The following is a 23,143-nucleotide window of genomic DNA, read 5'->3' on the forward strand; positions in this document are numbered from 1 at the left end:
TGACTTCAGCTCAGGTCACGATCTCACAGCTTGTGGGTTCGAGCCCCACGTCAGGCTCTGTGCTGACAGCTCAGAGCCTGGAGCCTGCTTCGGATTCTGTGTCTCCCCCTCTGTCCCTCCTCTGCTCATGCTCTATCTTTCTCTGTCTCTCAAAAATAAACAAACATTAAAAAAAAAAAAGAAAGAAAGAAAGAAAGAAAGAAAGAAAGAAAGAAAGAAAGAAAGAAAGAAAGAAAGAAAGAAAAATCATCCTGAGCTGTGTGTGGATGGAAGGTGGGTGAGACAGAAGGCCAAACCTGGGATGAGGGTGGAGAGGATAAGGGACCATAAAGTGGCAGAATTGATGGATGTACAGATAGAATGTGAGGTGTAGGGGTGGCCAGAGGGAGGTGGCCACCAGCTGGGATGGCAGGAGCATTCCCCAGGACTGATACAACAGAAAACAGGTATCTTTGGGGGAAAGACAGTATTTTTGTTTTCTTTGTTACCTAACCATTATATGGTTTGTTGAGCTTGAGACCTGAGCTGTGTCACATCAAGGACAGGCATGAGGAGACGAGTATCTCATCATCTCCTCATGTGGCCACGTTTCCAAAGTATTAAGGGAAGATCCTGCCGCCTGGTGTGCCCAGAAGAAGGCACAATGTCACAACCAACCTGGGCTCCTGCTGAGACAGAAGCCCCATGTTCCAGACTATAGGAGTCTCTGCGAGAGCTTTGGTTCTCAACCCGGCAACCAGCTGAGAATTTTAAAAAATACTGATGCCCAAACCCCACCCCCAGAGATTCTGATTTAAGTGGTCTGGGGGTGAGGCCTAAATCGCCAGATTTTTTGAAGTCTCCTGGATGATTCTGTTGTACAGCCAAAGTTGAGAACCAGTGTGCTAGAGGTTAAGAGCAGGTCTCGGAATAACCTGGAAGGCTTGTTGTAAGACACAGGTTGCAGGGGCCCAACCGGAGTTTCAGATTCAGTCAGCCTGGGAAAGGGCTCAACATGGGCATTTCTGACAAGTTTCCAGGAGACACCAGTGCTGCTGTTCCAGGAAGCACACTTGGAACCACTGGTGGAGCCTGAGGAGGCCACCTGGGGAGAAGTGAAGTGACAGAGAAAGATAGGGCCCAGGATCACCTAGTGCACTCGCTCCCATGTTTAGAGGAGAAAAAAAGGGAAGCAGGTCCAGCAAAGGTGTCTTAGGGCACTGTCAGCTCAGGAGAAAAACCAAGACAGCCTGGTGTCACAAAGCCAAACAGAGAAAGTGAGAAACAGTTCTGAGTCTTCAGGAAGTTATTTATTCAAAGGAAACCATATCCTGTGTCAGAGGGAAGCAGCTACACATCGGATTAGAAACGAGTGAAGAACAGAAAAGAACAAGCGTCAAAGGGGGCAGGTGTCTGAGCGGTGGGACACCTGGGGCCTGCAGCAGCCATCACCAGGCAGCTGCAGTTCCGGCCAGAGCCCGGGACGAAGGGTATGGCTGGAGACAGGCTCGGGGGTCACAGACATGAGGGATACAGCAGGCTGGGGGAGCAGACAAGATAACCAACAGAAAGGGAGAGCAGCGGGGCTGAGGACAGAAACCTGAGCCCCTGGAGTTATAGGAAACGTCAGAGCAGCCAAAACTGTTTTGAAAATAGAGGCAGGAAGAGCAAACACAACTTGCAGTACAATTACAGGACAGGAGCCAGAATGGAAGAGGCCAAGGCCCCGGTGAGGAAGAGAGAGAACGCTGTGGAATAAAGGGGAACAACTGTGTTTTGAGCACTTCCTGACAGTCAGGACCGAGACGGTGTCAATAGCTTATAAGAACAGTATCGGGGCGCCTGGGTGGCTCAGTCGGTTAAGCGTCCGACTTCGGCTCAGGTCACGATCTCACCGTGAGTTCGAGCCCCGCGTCAGGCTCTGTACCAACGGCTCAGAGCCTGGAGCCTGTTTCAGATTCTGTGTCTCCCTCTCTCTCTGCCCCTCCCCCACTCACGCTCTGTCTCTCTCAAACATAAACATTAAAAAAAATTTTTTTTTAAATAATAATAACTGGAAGCTCAGCAGGCCACACTAATTGTTCTGATCTTTTCAACCTCTGTTAAGAGCCTTCATTAAATCCCATCTGTTGCCCAGCTGATATTTACCTGTATCACTAAACTGTGTGTGTCCTCTTATGAAATACATAAGAGAACCACAATCAAGAAAGGGACTGGCAGCGAGCTCAGAGCTCAACCGAGGCGGCCAGGCAAATCTCCCCGATGCTGGGTGACAAGGATCTTCTGAGGCAGAGCCTACAGTCTGATGGAGAGACAGGAAACACAGCGGTGCAGAGCGAGGGCTCTGGGCCAGACGCACTGGATTCTAAACCTGGATCCACCGCTCACTACGTAGTGCCTTGGAGAATTACTACCTTCTCTATTAAATAAGGACAACGGGGGGCGCCTGGGTGGCTCAGTCCGTTAAGCGTCCGACTTCAGCTCAGGTCACGATCTCGCGGTCCGTGAGTTCGAGCCCCGCGTCAGGCTCTGGGCTGATGGCTCGGAGCCTGGAGCCTGTTTCCGATTCTGTGTCTCCCTCTCTCTCTGCCCCTCCCCCGTTCATGCTCTGTCTCTCTCTGTCCCAAAAATAAATAAAAAACGTTGATTCTTAAAAAAATAAAAAAAAATAAATAAATAAGGACAACGGTGCCTACCTCATAGTTACCAGAATTGGATGAGTCAACAGCTAGGACAAAGAGTGCCTGGCACACAGTAAGCGCTCAATAAATGTTATAGGTTTTTTGTTGTTTTTTTTTTTTACTTTTACCAACATGTAGTCATGAGGGGGCCTGGTTCAAAGGCAGGTTGCAGAAGCCTGGCACACTCTCCTCCTCTTACGGCAGAATGAGCCAAATCTCTTCTGAGACAGTCTATGCTGGTCTAGAAAATCTCTCAAAGAAGGCTGGAAAAACGAGGTTGAGTCTTTGCAGGATACTAGAAAACGCATCCGTATTTCCAGTCCAGAGTGAAACCGTTATGAAAACCTCCCATGGAAAGAGCTCAGTCCCAGTCTTCTTACATGTCAAATCCACTGACTGTTCAGGCTCCATCAAATCCAAAGCCAGGGCCTCCAGGTTTCTGAAGTGCTGCTGCAGCACTGGGTTCTCAAAGGCGTCACTTCTAGTAAAACAGTAACATAAATAAATTGAAGCATTTAAACATTAAAAAATAATAATAAAATTAAATAAACCCGACTGAGATACCACAGGCCCAGGGTCAGCTGAGGAAAAGAGCCCAGATAAAACAGCTGGGAGTCTTGTCTCTGGAATCAACTTTTCTCTCTCCAATTTCCAATTTATTGGAATCCAAAAGCCGATCAAAAAAAAATTGGTGGGGGGGGGGGGGGTTGTGCCTGGGTGGCTCAGTCAGTTAAGCGTCTGACTTCGGCTCAGGTCATGATCTCACAGTTTGTGAGTTCGAGCCCCACATAAGGCTCTGGGCTGGCAGCTCAGAGCCCAGAGCCTGCTTCGGATTCTGTGTCTCCCTCCCTCTCTGCCCCTCCCCTGCATGTGCTCTGTTTCCCTCTGTCTCTCACAAATAAACATAATAATATTAAAAAAAATTTTTTTAACACTTTATTTATTTTTAAGAGGCAGAGAGAGACAGAGCGCGAGCAGGGAAGGGGCAGAGAGAGAGGGAAACACAGAATCTGAAGCTGTGAGCTGTCAGCACAGAGCCTGACGCGGGGCTTGAACCCACGAACCGTGAGATCATGACCTGAGCCGAAGACAGACGCTTAACGGACTGAGCCGCCCAGGTGCCCCTAAAAGCTGACTTAAAAGCTAACAATCCCTGCCCATCTGTCTGTCACTGGAAGCTGTGGGCAGAGGGAGAAATGGAGAAGGCAGAGCCATGGAAGTTAAAAAAAACAAAAAAAAAAAACAACAAAAAAAAGAAAAGACGAAGGAGAGGTGGTAGGAGATGGAGAGAAAGAAACTGAATACTTTTTCTTCCCACGCTCAGCAGCAGCATGGGAGTAAAATAATCCTCTCACCCCAGGAGACAGTTCCGGAACAAGGCCTGACACTAACCCACGACTCACCTGTAATTGAAACGGAGCTTCTGAACAATGGCCTTCATCTTGTCTATCTGCTCTGGATTTGCCATGACTTTTTCAGTAAAGGGCACCTTCCGTTTATCGTCGGCATAGGGTAAGAAGACAAGCTGGAAGCCTGAAGAAAGGACATTAGTTTCCCAAGATTTGACTCAACAAACGGTTTCAGTCGTGGAGTCGTCATTTGTCTCTCAACTTCACACTCACCCTTCTACGTCCCGTGATGCTGGGGCTGGGACCCTGCCGGCCCTGTTTCTCCTCTATCAGCTGATTCCCATTAGCAGCCTCCAGAACAGAGAGGGAGGCGGGAGCCTCCCATACCTGCCGGCAGTTCCTGCCGGCAGTGGCCCGGCCAGGGCTCTTCATGGGCCAGCAGCAGCTGGATCCAGTCTCCAGCTTTCTGGACACACCCAGGGCCAGCTAGACAGTGCCCCCTCCCTGGAGGGCTGAGACCCAGCTCCATCAGGCCCTCCTCTGAGCCTCAGCCTCTCCCCTCTGTTCCCCCACCGCCTCCACACGCAAAAAGTAAAGAGGAAGGGTTATCAGGCCGATCTTGTTCCAGTTTTCTGTCAGGTTCCAAAAGGCGGCAAAATCTAGGCTGGAACCAACTGCTGCCGCCAGGTGAGGGGCCCTTGCTAGCAATGCCCACGACACTGAGCAAGAGGAAGGAGCAAGTCCCTCTGCTCTCCTCTGCCCTACAGTCTCGCTCTAAGCACTCACTATTGACAGAGCCTCATTGCGAGCCAGCTGGCAAAGGAGGAACCCGAGTTGGAGAGTCTCGGCCTTGACAGCACAGAGCCTAACAGGAGGAATTTGGAGCTGACAGACAAGAGCTTACTAACTGATATGCAAAGCTATTCCTCAGCATTTTGACAACCAGGGCTAGAGATATAACATATTCAAAGAGTTACTTTATAAAGTTCATTAAAAAAAAAAAAGTTGGGATCTCTTCTTCTTTTTTTTTTTTTAATGTTCATCCATTTATTTTTGAGAGAACAAGCAGGGGAGAGGAGACAGAGGGAGAGAGAATCCCAAACAGGATCTGAGCGGTCAGCACGCAGCCCGACGTGGGGCTCAGTCTCACTACTGTGAGATCATGACTTGAGCTGAAATCAAGAGGCGGACGCTTAATTGACTTAGGCTCTCCACAAAATTCATTTCTATTAATGTGGCTAAAAAAGAAAGAAGACTACCTTCTCTTGGCTACTTTGGGCTAGGCCCTTGTACGTTTATTAACTTATTTCAAATGTGAAACAACCTGAAGGGAAAGGTGTTCCAGAATTCTCATCTTTACAGGCAAGGAATATAAACAGAAAAGTTAAAATTATTTGCCCAAGTTAGCCAGGTGATGTGTGGCAGAGACGGGCCTGAAACAAAAGAAAGTAAACTTTTCCACACATAAGAGTAAGATATGGTCGGGGCGCCTGGGTGGCTCAGTCGGTTGGGCGGCCGACTTCGGCTCAGGTCATGATCTCGCGGTCCGTGAGTTCGAGCCCCGCGTCGGGCTCTGTGCTGACAGCTCAGAGCCTGGAGCCTGTTTCAGATTCTGTGTCTCCCTCTTGCTGACCCTCCCCTGCTCATGCTCTGTCTCTCTCTGTCTCAAAAATAAATAAAACGTTAAAAAAAAAAAATTTTTTTAAAAGAGTAAGATATGGTCAAGTATGACATCAAAACCCATGGTCTTTCTACTACACATCACTGCCTTGGTGTATGCAGAAAATGAACCAAACATTAAACATTGCAAGGGTGGGGCGCCTGGGTGGCTCAGTCGGTTAAGCGTCCGACTTCGGCTCAGGTCACGATCTCGCGGTCCATGAGTTCGAGCCCCGCGTCGGGCTCTGGGCTGATGGCTCAGAGCCTGGAGCCTGCTTCCGATTCTGTGTCTCCCTCTCTCTCTGCCCCTCCCCCGTTCGTGCTCTGTCTCTCTCTGTCTCAAAAATAAACGTTAAAAAAAAAATTTTTTTTTTGAACATTTCAAGGGTGCCAAAGAATTGCTTTTAGTAAAGAAAAGTATCAGCAGTGAGCCATCAACTTGGTCACTAACCTGCCAACAGTCCCTATGCAGCCAATTCTTGACTGTGGCTGTAGAGCTGCCTTGTACAGCTGTACATGTTGTGCACTGCACAACCATATTTGGCAGCTTTACCTGGCTCTGCATCTGTGTCATCTGTGAAACCCTGAAAATGCACAAATGCCCCATTCCTGGAGACTATGGTTCAGGAGGTCTGAGTTGGAATCCTATGAGTGATTCCAAAGTCTGAGCAAAGTTCAGTAGCACTGAAAGGATCTCTTCCACATACCTGGGGGAGTCACCTGAATTTTCTGGTCATCCAGCTCCTCTTCCTGTGGCAACAAGACCACAAAATAAGGAGGGGTGTTCCGACGGGGGGTGTATCTGCACACCGCCATGACCTCCTTCTCCAGACACTTGGTGAGTAGAGCACTGAACAGAGTTGAGCTCCCTAAAAAACAAACGGCCCAAGGATCTGCATCCCAAAAGTGTCTCCTTTTTTCCCTGGTAGCTCATGTTATAAGCCTACAATTTCTCTCCCATTTTCTTAAAAGGGCTTGTGATACTTCACCAAGTAAGGTGTGAGAAGCCCAGAGCTGACGAGCAGCAGAGGCACAGAAGGGAAGAGAAAGGGATTAGATGCCTCGAATACCCCATTTAGAGGTGTGAATTATTAACATTAGTTCACTTTTACTATATTTAGGCTGACAATGTAAGTAAGCCCCAGTTACTAATGAAAGCCAATCAGGTCAAATCCAGGGGGTTCATTAGCTACAGCACAGAGGAATAGAGGTCTGGACAGCACAGACCCAACGACCTAATTCGTATCATCTTTAATTGCCAACACGAAGGAAGAAACTGGTTTTTCTTCTTTGTTAACTCTGTATCTGATGCCTCAAAGAAAGAATTCCATAGGAAGTAAGTTTTAAAAATACTAATTCCCTATCTCCCCCACCACCCTCCGGATACTCACAATGCATAGCAGTGTATCATAGGTCCTAAAGAAATCTCTTTAACTTTGTTTAGTCCCAAATTTCCAAAGCTTATCTGACCAGAAACACTTTCAAAATACCCCCTTTAAGGCATCCTATCCAGTTTGCAAGCAGCTCGCTCGGTAAACTACCTTCTGTTACTCATTCATTTACCCTTGATCGAAGTCACATACCATTTACCAGGGACTCCTCCGGGTACACAAATAGGGAGGGCCTCAGGTAATGGTGCTTCTTCAGCATTATCAAGGGCTTGAAACCGATGAGAATCAAACCCGGTTCATCAAACCGTTTCAGCTCTTCCGTTTCCTCTTTCTCTAGCACAATCTGACGATTCCCATAGATCTAAAGGAAGGGGAACACGAGGGCCACATAAAGAGGCTACGTGGAGATACTTAGTTGATCCTTGGTTGGTCCTTACCTTATGCAAAAAAAATCTCAGATTCTCTCCCACATTTTGTACAATTAAAAAGGATGACTCATTTGATTTTAATTTTAGCTATCAAATCATTCCTCAGATTGCACAAAGATGAGAGAATGATGGAAGACAACGTTCTGCGTTCTCAGTCTGTCCTTCTGATTACGAAAGGCATACGTGTATCATTTCAAAGCATAGGAGAAAATTTCGTTTGGGGAAGGGAAACAAAAACCAAAACTCTCCCTAAAAAAGTGCAGTTTACATCTAACATACTTCCTTCATTCATCTCCCTAGTTGATTCTAAAGCAAGGAATTTAACTATTAGAACAGAATGCAGAGTGGTCAGGGCTAAAGTTTCCACTGACATCTCTTTCAAACACTGGCTCTAACTTTCTAGCTCTCAAGGTATTAATGATCTAGATGCCTGGCTGGCTCAGCCGGTGAAGCATGTGACCCTTAATCCTGGGGTTGTAAATTCAAGCCCTACATTGGGTATAGAGATTACTTAAAAATAAAATCTTTAGGGGTGCCTGGGTGGCTCAGTTGGTTAAGCGTCCGACTTTGGCTCAGGTCATGATCTCGCGGTCCATGAGTTCGAGCCCCACGTCGGGCTCTGTGCTGACAGCTCAGAGCCTGGAGCCTGTTTCAGATTCTGTGTCTCCCTCTCTCTCTGCCCCTCCCCCACTCGTGTTCTCTCTCAAAAATAAACATTAAAGAAAATTTATTAAAAAAAGATAAATAATTAAAAAAATAAAGTCTCTTAAAAAAGATGATCTAGGGGCACGTGGGTGGCTCAGTTGGTTAAGCAACTGACTTCGGCTCAGGTCATAATCTCACGGTTCATGGGTTCAAGCCCAGCATCGGGCTCTGTGCTGACAGCTCAGAGCCCGGAGCTTGCTTTGGATTCTGTGTCTCCCTCTCTCTCGCCCCTCCCCCACTTGTGCTCTGTCTCTCTCTCTCAAAGATAAATAAAATGTAAAAAATAAATTAAAAAAAAAAAAAAAGATCTATATGCCATAGTTCCAAAGAGTAATGGCTTTGTACTTTAACAGCTTAGCTACAAAGATGCATACATGAAAGACACTTAACTAGTTAGGCTGATCAGTGTCTCCCTCCCTATTGACTCTTCAATGTGACAAAACTCAGTAAGAAAGCAGGCCTACCTGAGACCTCTTCGTATCACTAGGCAGAAGCAAACTGCCTGTGTTTACATTAAATGTCCGGGTCTTGGTTTTCACTGGTTCATTGGTTTCCCGATAAAGTCTCACTGGAGGAGGTCTGTAAGCCTTCTGGACCAGATTATAAATGCCGACAGTGAGCGCTATATCTTTGCTGAGTTTAAGCTTCAGGCTGGAGGAGAGAAAAGTATAAAAACAAACAAACACGGGACTGAGAGATTATGCTTTCCTAGCTAAATTCTACTCTCTCCAATAATCCAAATTCTTAGAATATAAATAGAATACATTTTAATAATACAGTGGAGTTTGCTATAACATTACCTCAGGGTCTACACCACAAAAATTAGTTTCAGTATTGTTAACTACTTAAAATAATGATAAAGAATGCACTGTAATAAAAATAAGGGTTATTTTTGAGCCCAGCACTGTACCATCACTTTATAGCTATTTTCTCATTCAATCATCATAATAACCCTGTATTATATGATCTATTGTTTCTGCTTGTGTCTAGTATCCCCTCCCCCTTTTAACAATGAAACCCCAATTTTTCTTTGGGAACCACCCTTCCCCCACTGCAGTTTTGGGGGAATGTTAATCAAAGTACTATACTCTCCTCTGGCCAAGTGGTGGGCATATCTGGCCTAGGCTTAAGCAGTCAGACCTATTCTCCTGACAGTCTAGGTCATAAGCGGTGACCAAGGAAGGACAAGGTTGCAGGGGATGCTTTATGACAGTGGTACCCTGAGGACACGGTCATTAGTTCTTGCTATCTGGATTCCTGGTGCCACCCTGGTTCCTATACTGATCACCCTGTTCAGGCTGATAACATCTGAAATTAGTCAAGAGCCAGTTTCTGTTGTTTATCCCCCAAAAACCTTATTACTGTCCTTTTTTACAGTTGAAAACAATGAGGCTCAGAGAGAGGTTATCTAACTTCCCCGAGGACAGACAACTAATAACCAGATTGTTAGATTATCTTCTGTTTTTCTTTTCATGTTCATTTTTTTAATGTTTATTTATTTCTGAGACAGAGAGAGACAGAGCATGAGTGGGGAAGGGGCAGAGAGAGAGGGAGACACAGAATCTGAAGCAGGCTCCAGGCTCTGAGCTGTCAGCACAGAGCCCGACGCGGGGCTTGAACTCACGGACCACGAGATCATGACCTGAGCTGAAGTCGGACGCCAACCAACTGACCCGCCCAGGCGCCCCAAGGACTTATACGTTTAATTACTATTTTACCCTCCCTGCCATCCCCACCAAAATGTGTACCAGATTTCCAAATTGTAGTAACAACACTCCACTACTTCAGGAAGGGAGAAGAGATGCTAGGGTGCTTGTCTGAGAAAAGGAGAAATTCCTAAGGAGGAAAGGAGAGCCAACTGCCATATTACAGCTGTGGCAATGAGCTGGTTTCTGGTTTTCCTACAATAATCTCATGGGCTTTCTAGTAGAATTGTCAGTAATCTCTTGAAAACTGCTCAAAAACTACAATGGTCATATTCTCGTATGTTGTAGAAACTAGTCTAAAATGAAAGCCTGATGTGAACCTTCAGAAAACAACATAGGGGAGCCCTTAGGATTCTAATGCCAACACTCTCTAAAGATAACCTAGGGTGCCTAGGTGGCTCAGTTGGTTAACTGTCCAACTCTGGATCTCAACTCAGGTCATGATCTCATGGTTCATGGGTTTGGGCCCCACGTCAGGCTCTGCACTGACAGTGAGGAGCCTGCTTGGGATTCTCTCTCTCCTCTCTCTCCGCCCCTCCCCTGTTAATGCTCTGTCTCTCTCTCTCTAAGTAAATAAATAAAGAAAAGAGGGGCGCCTGGGTGGCGCAGTCGGTTAAGCGTCCGACTTCAGCCAGGTCACGATCTCACGATCCGTGAGTTCGAGCCCCGCGTCAGGCTCTGGGCTGATGGCTCGGAGCCTGGAGCCTGCTTCCGGTTCTGTGTCTCCCTCTCTCTGCCCCTCCCCCGTTCATGCTCTGTCTCTCTCTGTCCCAAAAATAAAATAAAAAAAAAAAATAAAAAAAAAAAAAACGTTGAAAAGAAAAGAAAAAAAGAAGATAATCTAACAATCTGGTTCCTATTGGTCTCAGGTTTATAAGAAATCAGAATAACTTAACAACAGAGAAAATAACTAGCACTTTCTGAGTTTTTGCTCTATATTAGGTATTGCTGTTATCCACAATTTACAGAGGAGAAGAAAGCAGACGGTATACTAATGCATGCAACTGAGGACAGCATTAGGCCACAACTGTTTACCCCAAGCAAACAGAGAGCTGTGTTATTTTGCAAAACTAGCATACTAGCTCTTTCCAGAGAAAAAGAAGCAAACAGCTTGTCCATCCCGAAGTAAAGCAAGTGTTTTAGAGGAAGACAGTGAGGCACAGCCCAGAGGTAAGTATTCAAGGAGGTCAAGGCACTGCGGTGCTTAAGATTAAGTAGGGGACTTGTGGGCAACTAGCCCAGGTTCGAGCATACCTGGAGAGCATGCGCTTCTTGTTCTCCTTGGCCCGAACCTTCCTCAACAGGTCTTCCAGCTTGCTCGACTCTTCAAAGTGAACCCCTAGGTCCTCATCGTCTGCTATGCTGATGATATCTCGGTAGAACAAGGATATGTCAAAGCCCCCACGTTTCTTCAGGTGCATCAAGTCCAGGAAGATACCTGGGGCAAGGACAGCCAAAAGTGAGGGGAAAACAAACAGTTTTCATCAAGTGAGAATTTTTTTCAGTTGAGCTCAAATATGCAAAGAACTAGTGGGATTATTAACGTTTTCAGGACTTAAAGGGAGTCAGCTGCTATAATGACAACTTATTCAAACCACTGCCACGCCTGGTAGCATGAAAAGTCAAGAAAAGCTCACTCTAGTGGAGCCCTTCAGAAAGCCAATGGTCTAAGGGCACCTGGTTTCAGGTCGTCATCTTATAGTTTCGTGAGTTCGAGCCCTGCATTGCAGAGCCTGCTTGGGATTCTCTCTCTCTCTCTCTCTCTCTCTCCCTCACTCTCTGCCCCTCTTCCACTTGAGCTGTTTCTGTCTCTCTCAAAATAAATAAATAAACTTAAGAAAAAAAGAAAGTTAATGGCCTAGTTATTTTTAGCAGGAATGTTATACCTGTGTAACTTCATTTTATTCTTTTATTTCACTCTGAATGGTGAAAAGCAAATGTTTGACATCATCTATAGAGAAGTAGTAAGATTAAGTGCCAACTTAAAAGATCAGGGAAAATGCCAACCTGTGTCACGGAGATCCCCAGCTTTGGTCCTGGCCCGGCTGGCTCTGGCACTGTCATTGCCATGGGGGTCATCTTCATTGGTGAACAGCATGATCCTCTTATGGCTCATCTTGACCTGGACATCGCTAAAGAGGTTGGCACAGACCCACAGCACTTCACTTAGTGAGTAGTCAGATCCATGGCCAATGAGATCTTGGAAATGTTTTTTCCCCTGCTCCCCCTTAAACTGGTCAAGCTCAAGCACTCGCTTAGCACCTGATCAGAGACAGGAAGTCAAACGGGCAGAAAAATCAGAATAGTGTCAGTGCTGCTTTGGTAAGGCTAAAAGAAGAGCCTAGGGTCCTATTCTCACCCCGGAGGTGTTTAACCCACAAAGTCCTCAACCCAGGATCTACCTCCTTCTCCACGCCCCTCTTTGTTCAGGGTAGTGACCTTCCAATGTAAGGGAAAAGCTGATCTTAGAATACTACTGACCTGGATTATCCAACTCCTGTAAGACGTAAATATTTTTGAAATTCACTGAATTTTTATCTTTCTCAGTACCATAGAACACCACCGCCAAGAGATCTTGATTACTGCTTATGATCTTATTGGTATACACACTCTGGATACACTGATAAAAATCAAAATAAAATCCGATTAATACTTGACTACTCACCACTAAAATTAAGCTCCATAAGTGCCTTGCACGTCGTAGGTGAATTTATACATGGCATTAGGTTAAGGAATGACCCGTATCTTCAGGAAAGTCATGAATCAGTGAGAGGGATGGGCATATATATTACACTATAACAGAAGGCAGAGTGTGGTAAGTAGATAACAGAAGTATAAGCAGTTCCTACCATAAGAAATCAGAGAATTAAAACATATACTCGGGGAGGAAATTCTGCTATAAGGGGGAAAAACAGCTCAGTATTGGAATCAGAAAATCTGGATGTGAGTCCCACTAATGCCATTTACTTAACTGACTGAGTTAGTAAAGTAAAGGGATGGGGCGCCTGGGTGGCTCAGTCGGTAAGCGTCCGACTTCAGCTCAGGTCATGATCTCACGGTCTGTGAGTTCGAGCCCCGTGTCGGGCTCTGGGCTGATGGCTCAGAGCCTAGAGCCTGCTTCCGATTCTGTGTCTCCCTCTCTCTCTGCCCCTCCCCGTTCATGCTCTGTCTCTCTCTGTCTCAAAATAAATAAACGTTAAAAAAAAAAATTAAAAAAATAAATAAATAAAATAAAGTAAAGGGATGATCCCATCCCTCAAGTAGCTTGATACCAAGAAACAGAATTTACATACATAAATAATTACGTATATAAAAGGTTAGGCTAACAATAATTAGATGTGACCCAACAATAAGTCCATAACTACTAACAGCATTTTTTTTCCTAACAGCATCTTCTGGAATAAATGTGCTTCATTACACAATTAAGTACACCAGTATTCCAGGAAAGTCCTATCTACCCATTTAAACTAAGGTCGGCGTCAGGGCACCTGGCTGGCTCAGTCGGTAGAGCTCGCAACTCTTGACCTCAGGGTTGTAGGTTCGAGCCCCTCGTTGGGTGTAGAGATTACTTAAAACTGGGGCGCCTGGGTGGCGCAGTCGGTTAAGCGTCCGACTTCAGCCAGGTCACGATCTCGCGGTCCGTGAGTTCGAGCCCCGCGTCGGGCTCTGGGCTGATGGCTCGGAGCCTGGAGCCTGTTTCCGATTCTGTGTCTCCCTCTCTCTCTGCCCCTCCCCCGTTCATGCTCTGTCTCTCTCTGTCCCAAAAACTAAATAAAAAACGTTGAAAAAAAAATTAAAAAAAAAAAAAAGAGAGATTACTTAAAACTAAAATCTTTAAAATAAATAGATAAATGAGAAAAGAAACTAAGGCCAGCATCGAGTAAATCAGGGTCTCATAACAGCTGGTCAGTCCTTTGACCTACTTAATTCTGGGAGGCATTGACATGAAGTTTCTGAATGTGCAGAGCTGAGAAATAGAGAGACCACGGCGACACCCCCAACCTGCCCCCATGCCTGGCTGAAGACTCTACCCAGACTTCCTCAAAAGTAATTCTCTCCCGGGGCGCCTGGGTGGCGCAGTCGGTTAAGCGTCCGACTTCAGCCAGGTCACGATCTCGCGGTCCGTGAGTTCGAGCCCCGCGTCAGGCTCTGGGCTGATGGCTCGGAGCCTGGAGCCTGTTTCCGATTCTGTGTCTCCCTCTCTCTCTGCCCCTCCCCCGTTCATGCTATGTCTCTCTCTGTCCCAAAAATAAATAAAAAATGTTGAAAAAATTTAAAAAAAAAAAAAAAAAAGTAATTCTCTCCCTAAACGCAGAACTTAAGGGGCGCCCGGGTGGCTCAGTCAGTGAAGTGTCTGACTTGGGCTCAGGTCACGATCTCATGGTTTGCGAGTCCCAGCCCCAGGTCGGGCTCCGTGCTGACAGCTCGGAGGAGCCTGGAGCCTGCTTCAGATTCTCTGTCTCCGTCTCTCTGCCCCTCCCCTACTCGCTGTCTCTGTCTCTCTCTCAAATATAAAAAATAAAACATAAAAAAAAAATTAATAATAAATAAATAACAAATGCAGAACTTAAACTGTGTCTACTCACTGACAACAATCTGCATCGCAAGGAGTTACTCCTGTAAGTATTTTAATCTATTATCTTTTTATTGAAGTATAGTTGACATGTTACAGCAGTTCCAGGTGTACGACATAGTCACGTGACAAGTCTACACATTATGCTTTGCTCACAAGTGTAGCTACCATCTGTCACCATATAATGCTATTACCATAACTATATTCCCCCTATGCTGTATTTTTCATCCCCATAACTCTTTTTTTTAAGTAGGCTTCACACCCAGCACAGAGCCCAACACAGGGTTTGAACTCATGACACTGAGATCAAGACCTGAGCAGAGATCAAGAATCAGTCGCTTAACTGACTGAGCCACCCAGGCGCCCCTCATCCCAATGACTTTTAATCTACTTTGAGGAGCCTATAAACGTTTACAAAAATCTGTGAGGGCTTCTTTTAGGTTCTAAGAATTAAGAAAAAAAAAAAAGAATTTGAGGAAATGTTTTTTCATTGCTTATTAAATACATTATACTCATCCGTGAATGTCTCAATTATATGCTATACGATACTACATTTTATTCTGGGTTCTTTTTTTATGTTTATTTTTGAGGGGGGCGCAGACAAAAAGGGTTCTTTAGGCATTGAGGTTTCTAAAACATTTTTTTAAGTTTGAATTTATTTATTTTTAAGAGAGAGAGCAGGGGAGGGGCAGAGAGAGACAGAGTCCCAAGCAGGCTCTGCACAGTCAGCGGCATGTTACTCAGGCATCAAGGTTTCTAAAAACCCTTTGAAATTACATGTAGAACTATGACTGTATCTTTTTGAAGAGAGGGTACACAGCTGTCATCATATCCTCAGAGAGGCCCATGAGTCCAAAAAAGGTTAAAGCAATGCTCCTCAAAGAGTAATCTCCAAGCTAGTAACAGCAGCATCACCTGGGAACTTGCTGGAAAGGCAAATTCTTGGTCCCAGCACTAGACTTTTACAGAATCAGAAATTCTGATTGTGGGGTAAGTCCCTGCAATCTGTGCTGGCCCTGTGTGTGATTCTGAAAAACGCTGCTTTAAAGTTAAAGTTAAGGACTGTTCTCATTTTTTTCTAGATGCAAGATATTCTGATTTGCCCAAAACAAGAACTGCTTGTATACAAATTAGAAAATGAGAAGCTTCTGTTTGGTTCCAAACTCTAAAAATATAAGATATACAAGAAGTCTTTGTAATTCTTCTGTATAAAGAAATGGTAATCTTTTGTTTTATTCTTTTTTTTTTTTTTTTTAAGTTTATTTTGACAGAGAGAGAGAAAGAGAGAGGGAGACAGAGAGAGAAAGAGAGGGCAGGCGCATGAGCAGGGGAGGGGCAGAGAGAGAGACAGAGACAAAGAGAGACAGACAGAGAGAAAATCCCAAACAGGCTCTGCCCTATCACTATGGAGCTTGATGCAGGGCTCGAACTCATGAACCAGGAGATCATGACCTGAGCAGAAATTAAGAGTCAGACACTTAACCGAATGAGCCACTCAAGCGCCCCAAGAAATGGTAATTTTTTTGAGGTAAAATTCACATAACAAAATTAACCATTGTATTTGAAAGCAGACTCCATGCCCAACATGGGATTTGAACTTACAACTCCAAGATCAAGAGTCTCATGCTTTAATGAATAAGCCAGCCAGGCATCCCCAAATGAACCTATTTTATTTTATTTTATTTTATTAATGTTTTACGATTTATCTTTGAGAGAGAGAGACAGAGTATGAACGGGGGAGAGGCAGAGACAGGGGGAGACACAGAATCCAAAGCAGACTCCAGGCTCTGAACTGTTATTACAGAGCCCAACACGGGGCTCGAGCTCACGAACCGCGAGATCATGACCTGAGCAAAGTTGGATGCTTAACTGACTGAGCCACCCAGGCGCCCCCCAACACTTCTTAGTATCCTTTTTTTCCCCTCTATATTATAGCCATGCTAGTGACTTGTGATACCTCACTGTGGTGTCGATTTGCTTTTCTCTAAGAACTACAAATGTTGTGGGTCTTTTTGTGGGCTCCTTGGCCATCTGTGTATCTTTAGAGAAATGTATTTTCAAGTCCTATGCCCATTTCTTAAAAAATGTTTTAATGTTCATTTTTGAGAGAGAGGGAGAGAGAGAGACACACAGAGCACGCATGCAGGAGGGGCAGAGAGAAAGGGGACACAGAATCTGAAGCAGGCTCCCGGCTCTGAGCTGTCAGCAGAGCCTGATGTGGGGCCCGAACCCACGAACCGCGAGATCATGACCTGAGCGTCCTGAAGTAGGACGCTTAACCAACTGAGCCACCCAGGTGCCCCAAGTCTATGTCCATTGTTAAATTAGATTGTCTTTTTGTTGTAGTATTTTTCAACCACAGGTAATACTCAACTTCCAAATACCAATTACAAGAAGACTCATATTGACACCGTACCTGCTGAAACTTTCTTTCTTCGTTCACACTCACACCTCTACAGGAGGAGCCTTCCTGTGCTACCAGAGCTAACACAGAAGGTGGGAGCAACGTATTACTAGGGTCTGAACTTCAAACACAAAATAAAACAGGCCTGTTCTCCAGCACTGCTACCCTTTTTTATCTCAGAGTATAGGTAGCATTCCTGGGAAGCTAACCACTAATTATCATTCACCAACAAATTTTCAGAGTGCATAATTTTTAAAGTGGTGTTAATAATTTTTTCTTTCATTTCTTTTTTTAAATTATATAAAAGGTAGTCTTACCTGGATGCTCATGTCAAAAGGAGTCAGTTCAACTTCACTCTGAGATTCAAACATGGCCTTAGAACCATCAACCAAAAAAATCAAACTGTCTCTTCCTGAATATGTATATTCTCCTATGGGGGAAAAAACAGGAGAAAATGTTTGCTCTTGTGCTCATATTTATGATGTTTATTATTATTCATATAAAATAGAAAAAATCCCATTACAATGCCCACTCTCCTCCCAAGAGTAACCACTATCCTGATTTTTTTTTAATTTTTTTTTTTGACGTTTGTTTATTTTTGAGACAGAGAGAGACAGAGCATGAAGGGGGGAGGGGCAGAGAGAGAAGGAGACACAGAATCGGAAGCAGGCTCCAGGCTCTGAGCCATCAGCCCAGAGCCCGACGCGGGGCTCGAACCCACGGACCGCGAGATCGTGACCTGAGCTGAAGTCGGACGCTTAACCGACTGCGCCACCCAGGCGCCCCTATCCTGATTTTTAATAATCATTTCCTTACTTTCTTTATAGTTTTATCGTCCAAGTGAACATTCCTGTCTAAATTTTTTTGTTAGTGTTTATTTATTTTTGAGGAGGGGAGGGGCAGAGAGAGAGAAGGAAATAGAGAGTCTTTAACAGGCTCCAGGCTCCGTCCAAGCTGTCAGCACAGAGCCCAATGGGGGGCTCGAACCCATGAACCATGAGATCATGAGCTGAGCCCAAGGCGGACACTAAGCCTACTAAGCCACCCAGGCACCCCCAAGTGAACATTCCTAAACACTAGTTTTGACTCGAAAAAAAAAAAAATGTTTTTGAAGCCTCTTAATCTATAGATACCCCTTCCATCTTTTGTGTCTTATAACTTATTTGTTGAAGAACCAGAATGTTGTGTTATGTACAGTTTTCCACATTATGGATTTTGCTGACTGCATTCTTTTGGTGTAGACAGACACAGTCCTCTGTCTTTTCTACTGAGGACCTCGAGAGGCTTCGTCAGATTCAAGTTTCCTAATCCCTTTTTTGGCATCATAGGCAATGTTTAGTTTTTTAAAAAAAAAAAACAAACACATAAAATATCTGGTTGTCTCCCTTTTTGACACTGCTGCTTTCTAATACAATAAATGTAATTGCCCATCTGTAAAACAACATGATTATGGGTCAAGACCCCTAAACAAAAATTCTACCTTGACCCAGTGAATTCTACCTCTTAGCAATCTAAAGAACATAAGATATGAAAAATCCCTTATGCAGAATTGTCCACAGTGTTGCTTATTAAAGTAAGAAATTGAAAATAACTGGGGCGCCTGGGTGGCTCAGGCAGTTAAGCGTCTGACTTCGGCTCAGGTCATGATCTCACAGTTCATGGATTTGAGCCCTGCGTTGGGCTCTGCACTGACAGCTCTGAGCCTGGAGCCTGCTTCAGATTCTGGGTCTCCTTCTCTCTGCCCCTCCCCAACTTGTGCTCTCTTTCCTCTCAAAAATAAATAAACATTAAAAAAAAAGAAGAAGAAAAGAAAAGTTTTAAAATAAAAATAGAAGTACTGGGGAGAAAAAAAGAAATTGGGTCACCAGGGTGGCTCAGTCGGGTGAGTATCCGACTTTGGCTCAGATCACCATCTCACAGTTCGTGGGTTCGAGCTCCACATCCGGCGCTCCGAGCTGACAGCTCAGAGCCTGGAGCCTGCTGCAGATTCTGTGTCTCCCTATCTCCTTCTGCCCCTCTCCCCACTCATACTCACTCTCTCTCTCTCTCTCTCTCTCTCTCACAAAAATAAACTTTAAAAAATTTTTTAAAAATTGAAAATAACTAAAATGGGGGCACCTGGGAGGCTCAATGGTTGAGCATCCAGTTCTTGGTTTAAGTTCAGGACATGATCTCACAGTCTGTGGGTTCAAGCCCTGCATCTGGCTCCACGCTGACAGAGCAGAGCCTGTCTGGAGTCTTCTCTCTCTCCCTCTCTCTCTGACCCTCCCCTGATCTCTCTCTCACTCTCTCAAAATAAACAAATAAACTAAAAAATATATTAAAAAACAAAACAAAACAAAACTAAAATGTTTAACAGGAGGCAGACTGAATAAATTATAGTACGTTTAAAATGACTTATAAAGACAACATATACATAATTACATGGAAAAATATATCTGTAATTCATTAAGGAAAAAAGGCAGAACTCAAAATTGTGTATATAAGCTTAAGATTCTCTGTGTATATGGGAATGCAAGCTGGTGCGGCCACTCTGGAAAACAGTATGGAGGTTCTTCAAAAAACCAAAAATAGACCTACTCTACGACCCAGCAATTGCACGACTAGGCATTTATCCAAGGGATACCGGTGTGCTGTTTCGAAGGGACACATGCACCCCCATGTCTATAGCAGCACTATCGACAATAGCCAAAGGATGGAAAGAGCCCAAATGTCCATTGATGGATGAATGGATAAAGAAAATGTGGTGTATATATACAATGGAGTATTACTCCAATCAAAAAGAATGAAATCTTGCCATTTGCAACTATGTGGATGGAACTGGAGGGTATTATGCTGGGTGAAATTAGTCAGTCAGAGAAAGACAAATATCATATGACTTCACTCATATGAAGACTTTAAGAGACAAAACAGATGAACATAAGGGAACATAAGGGAAACAAAAATAACATAAAAACAGGGAGGGGGACAAAACATAAGAGACTCATAAATATCTCCGGAGAACAAAGGTTAACAGGAGGAGGTGTGGGAGGGGGGGATAGGCTAAATGGGGAAGGGGCACTAAGGAATCTACTCCCAAAATCATTGTTGCACTATATGCCAACTAATTTGGATGTAAATGTTAAAAAGAATAAAATTAAAATTAAAAATTAAAAAAAAATCAAGCAGGGGCGCCTGGGTGGCGCAGTCGGTTAAGCGTCCGACTTCAGCCAGGTCACGATCTCGCGCTCCGTGAGTTCGAGCCCCGCGTCAGGCTCTGGGCCGATGGCTCGGAGCCTGGAGCCTGTTTCCGATTCTGTGTCTCCCTCTCTCTCTGCCCCTCCCCCGTTCATGCTCTGTCTCTCTCTGTCCCAAAAATAAATAAAAAATGTTGAGAAAAAAAAAAAATTAAAAAAAAAAAAAAAATCAAGCAGATACTCCTCGCTATTTATACAATAAATAATAACATTACTAGTGATGTTTAGTTGAATTTTCACAGATTTTTTGAATTATCAGAGCTGATTTTTTTATACTATCTGGTCTACCTTAGAAGACTTATAGTCTTCTATAGTTATAGAAGGTGCTATAACTTCAAATATACTTTTTTCGACAAGAACGTTTATTCAGGTTTTAACTTAGACACCACTTTCTTCAGAGAAGCCTTCCCTGACCACCCTAGCTAAATCAGTACCATTCATTCTCTATTACGAAATGCTAATTTTATCTTTGTCACTGCCCTTATCAATACTTGGCATTAACTTATCTACTCCTTGGCCTGGCAAGATCCTCAAAAGGACTTTGTTTACCCCATTGCCAAGAGCAGTGTCAGGCCCCACAAAGAGCTCACGCTTGACCAGTTGATTGCTGCGTACTAATAGACGGTTTCAAAAGCAAATAGTTACGTGAATTTCATGTTTACATTCTACTGGTGTGATTTTTACTTTTTATTTAATTCCAGTATGGCTAACATACCGTGTTATTTTAGGTTCAAGTATACAATATAGTGATTCAACAATTCTATACATTACTCAGTGCTCATCATGATAAGTGTAGTCTTTAATCCCCATCACCTATTTCACCTATTTCACCATGCCCCCACATACTTCCCCTTTGATAACCATCAGTTGCTTCTTTATACTTAAGAGTTTGTTTTCTTATTTGTCTCTTTTTTTCTTTATTCATTTGTTTTCTTTCTTGAATTCTAAGAGTGAAATCATATAGTATTTGTCTTTATCTGACTTATTTCACATAGCACTATACTTTCTAGAAATATCCATATTTAAAAAAAAAAAAAAAGATTCTCTGTGTATATATGTTTAAAAAAAAAATAGGGTGCCTGGCTGGCTCGGTCAGTAGAGAATGCAACTTTTTTTTTTTTTTAAACATTTATTTATTACGGAGAGACAGACACAGAGCATGAGCAGGGAAGGGGCAGAGAGAGGGGGAGACACAGAATCCGAAGCAGGCTCCAGATTCTGAGCTGTCAGCACAGAGCCCGACACGGGGCTCGAACTCACAAACTGTGAGATCATGACCCGAGCCGAAGCCAGTCGCCCAACCGAGCCACCCAGGTACCCCTTTATTTACTTTTTAAATGTTTATTCATTTTTGAGAGAGAGAATGTGAGCAGGGGGAGGGGCAGAGAGACAGAGGGGGACAAGGGATCCAAAGCAGGCTCCAGGCTCCAAACTGACAGCAGTGAGCCAGATGTGGGGCTCAAATTCACCAAGGGTGAGATCATGACCTGAGCCAAAGTCAGACACTTAACCAACTGAGCCACCCAGGTGCCCCTGTTTCTCACTTTTAGTAAAAACACTTTAAAATGTTCTTACCCAGGACTTAAATCAACCAGTATGTAGATTACATGTACCCCTTATTTCTCTTCGTTTATCCTTTGTCTTACTGTCTTGTCTGAACATATACTCCCAAACCTGGAGGCTATAGCGAGGGAATGACTCTTATAACTGTGTTGCTAATGTTTTCTCTTTGGTTGCTGCAGTTACTGTAGTACTACAGTACTACTGTATTACTACTGAGGTCCTACAATGAGTAAAATAACTTTTCTGGGTGAGGAAGGGTCTTACCTGGGCCACCTAAAGCGACTCAAAGGATACCAATGTTCGGGGTCAGTTATTGGAGCTAACAGATGTCAAGCTACCAGTACCCAGTAAAAAGTTCAAGGCTAAGAATGTCCCATAGACTAGAGCAGAATCTGAATAAAAGAGTCTAGGGTAGTTCTGCAAAGTTCAAAGGGAGAAAGCACTGGACACTGGGGAGAGAAGGGTGAGCCATGAAACAGCAGAAACAGACAGGGAAAGGCTTTCTTACACACAGAACAGCAAAGGTTAAAACCACTTACCACCTGCTTCAAGGCCCTCTTCCTCTTCTTCTTCTTCATCGCCTTCGTTTTTGTAATAAGACTCCCAACCTGACATAGCGTTTACTGTTCACCCGGTGAAAGAAAGTTATGATCAGTAACAAGCAAATTTAAACCTAAAAGATATCGAATCCTAGGCTCCTAAAGTCTCGAGATTATTCGTGAGGAATGTGGAAGCGGATCCTGCTGCCTCCAGATCTCTCAGTGATTGAGATCCATTAGTCACGGGCATCATTCCAGCAGCAGCTTCACTGCAACTATCCCTTAGGGCCTTTTTTGGGCTGGTGGTGGCCCGGGTGGTCCTCTGATTGGTGTGCTGGGGCAGCCCAACCTGGAGGTCCCGTCTGGCCTCCGGCACCAGCTGGACATACGATATTCCTGCTCCAGAATACTCCGTCCTCCAGCGAACCCACTACTCTACATCACGCCCAAAAATCTCCCCCAACGCCTCCTCCAGCCACGCCCAGCGGAGTCTCAAACGTAGGTGGGCCTCAAAGGCCAGGTGCCGCCCCCTACGGAAGACGGAACTGGGGCCAGAAACTGTCTCTACCACGCAGGTCCGCACGCTTTGTGCTGGCCCTGCTCCGTGGTAAGGCTAGAAGGACGCGCAAGACTCAGAGAGCGAAGCAGGCCGAGGGCAGCCCTGGCCGGAAAGCAATGCACGCAGACAACACTCCCAAACCGCCTACCTTAGGTGCAAGGAACAGATCAATTTGGACAGAAGGCAAGGTACCGCGCACGCACGGGCTCTAGTTCTCGCTCCCAATCAACGTCCCCTACGTCATCACGCACAGTGCGCGCATTTCCCGTCAAATTGACACGCCCACCTCCACCTTCCGCTTTCCACAATCGTCCCTAACTAACCTAGCCAATCTGCGAAAGCCCCGCCCCTTCCTGCGAAACCCCGCCCCT

At 44.7% G+C, this 23,143-nt stretch overlaps 1 protein-coding gene across 5 annotated transcripts in view; it reads right to left on the reverse strand.

Annotated features, from left to right (window-relative positions):
• Positions 1 to 23,143, reverse strand: part of XRCC6 (X-ray repair cross complementing 6) — a 30,437-nt gene that overhangs the window by 2,522 nt on the left and 4,772 nt on the right. For 2 of the 5 annotated variants that reach the window (XM_058741173.1, XM_058741170.1), the window contains exons 1-11: positions 22,921 to 23,047; positions 22,214 to 22,297; positions 17,193 to 17,305; positions 12,380 to 12,518; positions 11,906 to 12,160; positions 11,153 to 11,336; positions 8,657 to 8,843; positions 7,252 to 7,420; positions 6,376 to 6,537; positions 4,064 to 4,193; positions 3,041 to 3,141 (exon numbers count right to left, since the gene is read on the reverse strand). In XM_058741173.1, the coding sequence (XP_058597156.1) occupies positions 3,041 to 3,141; positions 4,064 to 4,193; positions 6,376 to 6,537; positions 7,252 to 7,420; positions 8,657 to 8,843; positions 11,153 to 11,336; positions 11,906 to 12,160; positions 12,380 to 12,518; positions 17,193 to 17,305; positions 22,214 to 22,289 (1,516 nt within the window). In that variant the 5' untranslated portion in view covers positions 22,290 to 22,297; positions 22,921 to 23,047. Of the gene's footprint in view, positions 1 to 3,040; positions 3,142 to 4,063; positions 4,194 to 6,375; positions 6,538 to 7,251; positions 7,421 to 8,656; positions 8,844 to 11,152; positions 11,337 to 11,905; positions 12,161 to 12,379; positions 12,519 to 17,192; positions 17,306 to 22,213; positions 22,896 to 22,920; positions 23,048 to 23,143 lie in introns of those variants that run through there. The other 3 variants (XM_058741172.1, XM_058741175.1, XM_058741171.1) reach the window with 3 other exon arrangements.

This window comes from Neofelis nebulosa, chromosome 8 (genome assembly GCF_028018385.1).
Source record: "Neofelis nebulosa isolate mNeoNeb1 chromosome 8, mNeoNeb1.pri, whole genome shotgun sequence".
In the NCBI taxonomy this organism is placed as follows: Eukaryota; Metazoa; Chordata; class Mammalia; order Carnivora; family Felidae; genus Neofelis; species Neofelis nebulosa.